The sequence below is a fragment of the Juglans regia genome, chromosome 8, assembly GCF_001411555.2.
Source record: "Juglans regia cultivar Chandler chromosome 8, Walnut 2.0, whole genome shotgun sequence".
NCBI lineage: Eukaryota > Viridiplantae > Streptophyta > Magnoliopsida > Fagales > Juglandaceae > Juglans > Juglans regia.
This window is the reverse complement of record NC_049908.1, coordinates 29,313,541-29,323,165: the sequence shown is the minus strand read 5'-3', so window position 1 is coordinate 29,323,165 and position 9,625 is coordinate 29,313,541. Positions and strand designations below refer to the sequence as shown.

The following is a 9,625-nucleotide window of genomic DNA, read 5'->3' as shown; positions in this document are numbered from 1 at the left end:
TTTTTTCATTTCTCCGTCTTGTTTTTATCCTGTCACTAAAATAAATTTTATTTACAATCTTAGAAAACAAAACAAAATAGAAACTACTTTATGCTTCCAAAACATTCTGTGTTGACTAGGTCATTATCTTATGGTATTTTAGTTTTGTAATTCCAGGCTAAAAGTGACAAATCTGATAGTCCAGCTCACTGGATTTTCACCAGATTGTAGGGACTAACTGCAAATATCAGGCAAGTTCGAAATAAAATCTCACAAAGAAGAAAACATCCACCATCTCAATCATCCCATCAATTCAATTCCAGAATTTGCTTCGCACTTTATGCTAAAAGGTGCACATGGGCAGTGTCACAGTTCGTTGTTATTAAGGTTCCAAAAGGCCTTTGGCCTGTCTTCTGATAGACCAAGAAAATGTAGAGCTACAGTCGACCACAAATACTGTCACCAAGGGAAAAAGAGATGGCTTTACGCTCAATTTGATGCGCAATCCAATATCAAGATCATGACACATTCTTTACGTTTAATTGAGAGGAAAACTTAAAGGAAGGCTCCATCAAGTCAAATATATACTATCTAAGACCGCAAATCCAGCTGCAACACCACCTTCATCTGATGAAGATGTTTTTGTCCGCAGCAAGTAACCACATTGGTCATTCATGATCACTTTGTCCTTGTTCCTGCACATTCCAGTCCAAGATTGTCAAGTGATTTGCAAATGAACTTATGTGACAAGTATGCCTTAGGCAGTGCTAATTTAGTGTGAAAAGAAAAAAAAAATGGGGGTAAGAAAACCATTTGGCAGAATGGATACATAAAATAGTGATTTCCGAGAAGAAATATATGTACATCTAAATAGATCCCTATATGCTACACTTGGCAGGTTAGGGGTCTTCCATTGGATACTGCCAAGCCAATGTACCTTAAGTAAGCACCATATATACCGAGTTCTGATACGGCATTATCTTTGTGACAAATTCCATTGCGCAATAAAAATGTCTGGAAAACAGTTGGGAATATCCTTTGCATAAGAATGTAAGCAGCACTTCCGTCGGTCCCTTCCTTCTGCAATCTCAGAAGGGTTTCTCTCACATCAGCACCGTAGATATTGTTCCCTGAAGTAGAATAATAAATCATCTGCATAAGGATATTAAAGGAAAGAGTAGCAGAGTTGAGTTTGCGAAGTGTGAACTATAAGACCTCCGCCTTCTCGTTGGGGTTTCATGACAAATAACTCAGGTCTTTCAATTGCCTCTTTTACAATATTCGGGTCATCCAAGCTCCACAATCCAGCAAAGCATTTCCGTAGTTTGGCAATGTCCTCTTTATTGTCAAGAAACCTGCGGAGAACCAAAAGCTTTATAGGGAGAAAACAGGAGCAAACCTGTTCTTCTGACAAAATTTACAAAAAAGAAACGAAACACAGTTTTGAGGACATATATGAAAGGGAAATAAAATTATAAAAGTACTTCCAGCCAAAACTTTTCAGGAAATATATGCAAGAGAAATAAAAGTACTACTTTCCAATTTTAGCTGGTAAACCATATAAATAATTTCATGATTTGAATCCCACGAATAAGTTAAAATCCCTCCTGCTTTTGATAAAAGTTCAGTCACAAAATAATACCCTCTCAACGGTACATCACATCTTCACCTGAAAATGATTTGCTTAACCTAGTTATTGACCATTTTTTTAGCCGTTAGAAACAAAATAGTTTTACTATTGCTTCCAAAAGCACCAAGCAAAATCCAAAAATGACTTTGACTTTAACAAGTGGTAATCATGCAATACCTCTCAAGTACATCTGGCTTTGCAAGTTCTTGTTGAATTTTCTTGGTGCCAGCTAAATGATACGATATTGATGGGCACTTAATGGCAGATGACTGCTCCATAAGTAGCCTAGCTCTCCATTCCTACAAACCAATTTGGAATGAGGATGGAAAAATCACATTACAGACACCACAAGAACCATCATTTTGAGCAGCAGGAAAATGAGCAAAAATGCTTACTGATTCTGAGGGATAATCATCTGGTTTATACCCAGCTCTGAAATAAATGACTGCAATTGCTTTGCCACCCCTTTAAATGGAAAACTTTGGTGTATTAAAGTCAGAAACATGACAAAGTAAAGCATTAAATCTAGATGAGAGAAATCAATACTACAAGGCATAAGGCTACATACACTAGAAGTGTTCCATCCGAAAGAAGTTCTGCTTCTGCATCAATTTCTGCCATTGTTTTCCGAATAGCCGTAATGTTATATGTGTTAGAAAGCTGAGGAAATTAGCTCTTTGGGCTCTGGAAAAAGGCTTTCTTACCAAACAAAGAACAAAGACATACCAACACTTGATAGGATGGAAATGGAAAAATATAGTGCAAATTTAAGCAATTTGGAAAGTATGATTATCCGATGCTGTTATCCATGTAGGTTCAAAGACACGATATAATAGCTCAGATGTAATTATGCTAAGTCGTATTTATTTTCAACCCTTCTCATATCTTGCAGGCACCTCTAGTCTTCTACACATAGGAGTCTGAGATACACATGAAAAGGATATCTTTCTTTCAGAACTGCAGAAAGCCAATGTTGGTCATACATATTTCGTTCTTCAGCCTGAACCACAAACATAACAAGAGCCCTGTAAAATTTTATTCACTGTTACAAACACCCCAGTGAATGCTGCAGCAGAAACGAAACTGATACTATTTTCTCATCTAACCTGGGGTTATTATACTCAGTCCAAGCTTTAGCAAATGCCTCCACAAAGTAACCATAAGCATTATTTCCAGGAATCCTTTTAGGATCTAATCCAAGGACTTCACCATAGTGATTAAGTAAGCTTCTGCAGATTGAACAATGTTAAAATTATTGTTGGTCATTCTTTGTCCTTATATTTCTGGAAATTGCATGAGAAGATATAACATGCATACTGATCCAAAGGTTTACTTAAATATGGAAAATTCATCCATCAGTCCCTGGGGTTTGCCCTGGTGACAAACTAGGTGCTGGTGTACGAAAAAATTATTTTTACTCCTTAGGGTAGCCTCCATTTAACAAATTGATGCTCCTGTCAAGTATCAACTGGAGCCGTCATTCACCACCCGGGTGGAGCTTCACTCGCTATTTTTTAATTTATTATTTTTTAAAATTTTAAATCCAGTTTTCATAGTTCTATTGATTAGAAATTTGTAATGGTTTCTGCTAATGTGGCATCATACCCGAAATTTGGACACATGTCCGCACAAGATTGGTGTGATGTGATGTATGGAAATTCCATATGTTCAACCATTTTGTTAAGGATGTTATATGGAGGCTACCGGCTACCCCCCCCCTAAAAAAAATGGAGGGAATTAATTTCTTTGTACTCTAGGGATTAGTTTATCACAAGGTCAGACCCCAGGGACAGATGAGGAAATTATCCCATTTAAAAATGACAGTCTCTTGGATACCTTAGTGTTAGAATTATTATGCTTAAGGTAAACAGGCAGCAAACCGTTAGGACATAATGGTAGGAAGTCAACAATGCCATTTGGCCGGTTGACACCTCCGCCATGCCCCTTGATAGCAGTAAGGAGAATAACTAAGATGGTGCTTAAAGCAGCTTTAAGATCAATTTAGGTATGACTAATGGTTGGCTCAAGTGGTAAGGGCCTTGGTCTTGGTGGTATACATTGTTTCATAAAACCAGTTAACAATCAACATTTCTACCCCACTGCTACTGTGGATTACTCTTTAGTAGGATAGGGAAGGCACCCAGTACTATTAGCTGGTTTCTCCCAAAATCCGAATCCTCTTGGGAAACAATTTCTAGAGGCCATCAAACTAAGAGAATTTCTCCTTAAATTACTCCAAGTGCACTTGCAGGAAACTCCTTTCTGAGGGCCTGCGCACCCCCGCGATTAGTCGGGACTTTGTTCTCGGACACCCAGTGCCAATAAAAAATAAATAAAAAAATATATGGCACAGATATTCTCAATGAATGAATGCGACATGGTAGATAAGCGAAATCGACATTTCAATGACTGCCTTCGTTTTATTATTGTGGCCCCCATTTCATTATGGACCACTCTTGAGTTTCTAAGACTAAAGGGGTCATTTTGTTTGATTAAGGTGCACTAGTGACTTGCTTAATCTGTCAGTATCTGCATCACAACATGTTTAGTGTGGAAGCAAGAACTTAGAACATCTATGCAGCCACTTCATGTCTACGAACCAAACTCAGCAGGAAGAAATATTCTCAAATGAAATTCTAAATAGGACTTTAAATGTAAATTCTGGAAAAACTCAACCTGTGGAGCTCAGTGACAAGAGAGCTGAGGCCAGGAAATGAACATGAAATGGTGTTCAGCTCTATTTGAAGGAGCAATTTTGTTTGTTCATCAAGCATATAATCCGAGCGATGTAAACCCAATCGTATGTCCTAGGTATAAAAGTAGAAAAGATTAGTAACTTTGCCATAGCTGAACCATAATAATTACTCACTCCTTTATGCCAAATTTAAAGTGAATTTACAAAACCAAAGTTATTAGGTGAGGTGAGCTGGAAACTACATAATATGCCATAATAATTCCATTTAATCTTTCATCACATCATGAACCTAGCACGCCTTTACAACATGTATAAAACTATTCATTCAAAGAGAATTTATATATTACAAAAATTTGATTCAGGTATTTTAAACATTATTCTCTTGAATTTGGACACACTCGACAAAAATGACCAAGCACCTCTAGAAAGCTCAAAACAAATTCTCTCAAAATGATTTGAGTCCATATGCCCCCACCAATATATGATTACCTCTTTCTTATTAATCTCTAGCATCTTGGAATGAAGATCTAGAAGCCTAGAGGTAAAGGCATCTGCTTTCTTAGTTCTGCAGTGAAGCATGGAAGACAAATATCACAAATATTTTCAATCTCTTTGATCAATGGAGCAAAACATGAAACTGAAGAAAAAAGAAGTCTGAAATTAGAAGAAACCAAACTTGAAGGTAGATAGACAGGAAACAATACAGATGTAAAAGACTATTGTAAAATTGGCATAACCAAGTTAGAGGACACCGATATGGTATAAATAAGGACAAGCTAGAGATGCAGAAACTATTCTGCATGCACCATACGTATGTCAAGGGACTCATAGTGCAAACTACTTTAGATGCAAATAATTGTTAAAAAACAAGGGAAGAAAAGGAATAGAGGCTCAGCATGGTGGAAAGCCAGTAAATGTTTGGATGGGCATCATATTTGATATGGGTGGCTATTCAAGTTCATGGGCCATGTTCATGCCACGTCAAGTATGAGAAGTATTTTGTGTTTGAATGCTGTTTGGGAAGAAAATATATGAGAATATATGATAACAGTTGTGTTGCCAACGGTCCCTAACCCTTTAATCTCCGCCAGGTTCATGGGTCGTGTAAAAATTTGTCAGCCCTAATAAGAGCATGGAAAGCTTGAAGTTCCTCATCAAGTCCCAAAACAAGGATCACTTGAGGAGCTGATTGATAGGAAAATCCAGCTGACAGCATTTGAGGGCAATGTATTCTGAAATAGGAGATTGATGCAGCGCTAAAGACCAATTTGTGACTCTGACTTATCAAATTCCCAATCAACTCCAACTATAAGAACTCAATAATAGAAAAAATCCTTAGTCCCAACTAATTATGATAATGAGCAAAATTATGAGTACATTGAAATGAAAGAGTGGCAAGACAAGAACTTTAAAGGGTAAATCTACATATATATATATATATATATATATAGAAAAATTCTATTCTCAAGCCAGTGTAGTGCACACCTAGTAAAGTGCTTAGATGCCATAATTTGATACATGCTAATAGTTCTATGTAAATTGAATATTTACAAATCAAATCTTGTCATTGAGTACATATATATATATATACACTTATTTTTTATCAGTAGGGTAAATCTCCATATGTTAGCTAGAAAATAGGAACAAGAGGGAAATGGTCAACATGCTTGTTGAGGAGAAACGATTGCTTGAGTTCACAAAGTTAATTTACTTCTAGCTCTAAAGTTTCTGAAACTCGGAAGAGATCAACCAAAGAGGATTGGTAATAGCAGTCAAAAAGAAAAGCATCAAAACAATTATTCAGCAATAATAACCAAGTAGGGTGAAATAGTGGAGCTTATTTGACGCATTCCAAGAGGGTAGGCCTTTGCTTTGTCGGGTTCAATAAATTAAGCTGCTTGATTTGTACATTAAGTTAATGACAAAAATAAAAGAAGTGTGCGTTTTTGTTTGCATAAGATGAAGAGAAAAGAGAGAGTACCTGGACAATGACTCCTGTAGAAATTTTCCATCCAAACTCACACGATCGACAAGCTCACTAAATATGGGGGTCAAGTCAACCGCCTGCCTCCATTGATTCTCTGGGAATGGCATGGGCAGTAAGGCAGATGGGGCATGAACCAAGCCTACACCGGGCACTTTTCCCGATCTCTGTGATTTGTAGGACCCAAACATCAAATTCAAGTCTCGATAATTAAACTTCAAACTTCTTCATAAAAAACACAGCGCATAATTTTCTATATCATTATCCAAGAAAGAAAGAAAAAAGAAAGCAAAACTCAATTTTCTTCTTTGCTGGGAAACAAACAACTTCCTATCAAATCAATTTCATATGAGTAACAATGTAATCTCCAGCTTTTAAGAAAATTATTCCGCACTCCACATCTGGCCATCACACGACTACTCAAGTGATGGCCACCAAACAGGTCATTGCCGACGAAAAAAACAGGTCATAAACAACCAAAATAAAATCCTTTAAGCACCACCAAACTGATCAAAAAGCAGATAGAATGAAAAGAATCATCATTTTTGTCCAGTGACCTCTACAGACTTGTCACCAACAAGTAGGCCATGGAGAGAGCTCCAAACAAGAGCGTCATACACCATCTCGTCGAGCAAAACTTGATCAATCCCGTGATAATCAACCATGGGTTTTCTTGTAGTCCCCTCTTCTTGGTTCTCCACCTCCTCAACTTTCCCACACTTCACAGCCAAACCTGAACAAGGAAACGGGGTCTGGGCCATGATTTTTACAGGTTCTAAGAAACGGGTGTTGCGGATTTTGTCAATTGTGGACGAAAAAGGTTTTGGTTTTGATCTGGGATAGGATTGCGATGAGGTAGTGATGGGTGAGGAGTATAGGGTGACCGTGGGAAAAGCGAGGGAGAGAGAAGAGCATGACGAATAGGCAGCACCCATTTTGATTTCGACCCCTTAACTTCGCTATATCTGTTGATTTGGAGTACCACCCGATAAAATCATAAGAATCCGGAATCTCTCTTTTTTCATGCTTTTATCCCGAGACGAAAGTGATTCTTTTGGAATAACAGAGAGAATGAATTTCGAAACTTTTTTGTTCAGACATTCTATTTTGTAGATCGGTGTGAGAATATATACATATTATTGATGTGATAAGATTTAATTTATATGAAAAATTAAATCTTATCACATCAATAATATAAAACATATATCTTACAATATATCAGTTTATATGAATAAAATTTTACTGTTCTCCTTTTATCTATTTTATGAAATGGATAATCTGAAAGGGTTAATCTGGTTGTAAGAATATATTATCATCCCTCAATCTTTCATAAGCATTTAAGTCTGGTTTGGTTACACAAAATCAAACTGTCTCATTCCATTTAAACTGCATAATCAAGCTTAAATCTTTCATTTTAAAAAGATAAAGACAATTTTCTTTTTATTAACTATTCAATCATAACATTGATTTTTCAATAATGTGGACTAAAAATTGAATTCTCATTTATTTAGAGAGTAATGCTCCATACTTTTGAACATCGAATAAAAAAGTAATGAGAGCTTTTTTGTATTCCTCTATCCTCCAATCAAATGCTGCAAGAGTGGTTCTACCAAACCTGGTCATATGCCCTCCTAATCTTTCGTCAAAAAGAAAGCCAGATCTCTTTTACCCATGATGAAATGATCTCACATGATGTCTGAATAGTTATAAAAAAATAATAAATTATTTATTAATAGTAATAAATTATTTATAAATAGTAATTAACAGACCCGACAACATCAACATTTTACCAAAATCGAATAAAAAAAATCTAGACAGCACCCTTTCAAATCAAGTTTAGATCATAAGCTAAATTTTTAATAGTGTGGCTGAATAATTTTGTCTCTTATGTTTTGGTTATTTACCCAACTGTTTAAGATGCAAGAGGCTGAAAATAGAGTTGAAGAATCGATATGGGTTAAGATATGGTATGCAAATAACATGTGTTGGGACCGACACTTCGAGTCTTCGATCGTTCTTTGTTGAGGTCTTAAGCATATAAGAGCACTGGCATTGATGAGTCCAATGTCTATAATTTGATGAATTTCACTCAAAAAACTCGGCATTGGATTCACCTTTTCATTAAATCTCAAACTTTTAGCTACAGTGTACTCTCCTTTATCTTCAAATTTAGTGAACTACTGTTTAACATCTATCCGGTTTTTTTATTACGAAAAAATTATTTCGCACGCAAAACCGTTCTCTCTTCCCTCTCTATCCTGCTCTATCCTTCGTCCCCGAAATCCCCAATCCCTCTTCTTTCTTTCTCTCTTCTCCTTTCCCTTTCTTTCTTCCCGAATCTGGCAAACCCTACCCTTCCCTCTCTTCTCTTCCTTCTTCCTCTACCCCGGAATCCCGAAATCCTCAATCCATTTTCGATTCTTCCTCTCCCTTTCTTTCTTCCTCTCCTCTCCCTTTCTTTTTTCCCGAATCTGGCAAACCCTACCTTTTCTTCCCTCTCTTCTCTTCCTTCGGAATCTACCCAGGAATCCTGAAATCCTGAAATCCATTTTCGATTCTTCCTCTCTCTTTCTTTCTTCCGCTCCCTTTCTTCCTTTCCGTTTCTTCCCTCCGTTTCCTCCTGTTTTTCCCGAAGCTTGTATCATCAACTTTGCCGACAAAGTGACCCGTTCATCTTCGTGAAGCAGATGTTGACGTTCCTACGAGGTGTTTCAGGTGAAACAGGACCTCCATCAGCTCCATAGGCGCACCGTTGCCGATCCTTTCTCCCTCTGTTCCGAACGTTGTCCATCTCCGTGAGTTCACTCTCATATATATATTAATCATATATGCATGTATGAAAAATTTGAACCGATCATTTATATGATGTTATATGATTTTAATGATTTTTTGGATAAACCTCAAGTTTTAGTAGTCTTTAGGAAATCAAATTACATGAAGTTTTGATTCATTCTATGAAGCCTAGAATATCATAACAAAATCTGCATAAAAAAATATTTACTTGTTAGAACTGTTAACAGAGCTATATGATTGACACAAATTTAAATGAACTTTTCGGTTTGATGAAACCTGAAATCGCTTTGATGTTAGTTGAATTCCAATCATATAGGTTTGGTTTAATTTGAACTTTTTAGATATTTTGTAGGCCTTTTTTCTTTTCAGTTCTTTATAATACCATCGAATCAATGGTTTTGAACTACATTTATATGATTGTCTACTTGCTTATAGTCGCAAAATGATTTTGACAGCCACTGGTTTACAGCTTTTTTTTTTTTTGATAAGTCCACTGGTTTACAGCTATGAATAACAACAATAATATTTGCCTTGAATATTGATA

The 9,625-nt window shown here is 36.5% G+C and overlaps 1 protein-coding gene across 1 annotated transcript; it reads right to left on the bottom strand.

Moving 5' to 3' along the window:
- Positions 1–291: 291 nt before the first annotated feature.
- LOC109004539 (glutathione synthetase, chloroplastic) lies at positions 292–7,331 on the bottom strand. Its single transcript, XM_018983114.2, has 12 exons — positions 6,846–7,331; positions 6,286–6,455; positions 4,794–4,869; positions 4,286–4,416; positions 2,716–2,838; positions 2,554–2,634; positions 2,178–2,258; positions 2,005–2,074; positions 1,787–1,908; positions 1,195–1,334; positions 917–1,109; positions 292–674 (listed from the first exon to the last, which is right to left on the bottom strand). The coding sequence occupies exons 1-12, from the start codon at positions 7,221–7,223 to the stop codon at positions 551–553; spliced, it is 1,689 nt and encodes a 562-aa protein (XP_018838659.2). The 5' UTR covers positions 7,224–7,331; the 3' UTR covers positions 292–550.
- Between the last annotated feature and the right edge of the window lie 2,294 nt (positions 7,332–9,625).

Bases quoted from the DNA above. Each gene is read 5' to 3' on its own strand.
- LOC109004539 (XM_018983114.2), bottom strand. From the start codon at position 7,223: ATGGGTGCTGCCTATTCGTCATGCTCTTCTCTCTCCCTCGCTTTTCCC. The intron at 6,456-6,845 runs GTCACTGGACAA...TACAAATCACAG, and splicing joins TTGGTGACAAGTCTGTAGAG to AGATCGGGAAAAGTGCCCGG. The intron at 675-916 runs GTACATTGGCTT...TGGAATGTGCAG, and splicing joins ATATATGGTGCTTACTTAAG to GAACAAGGACAAAGTGATCA.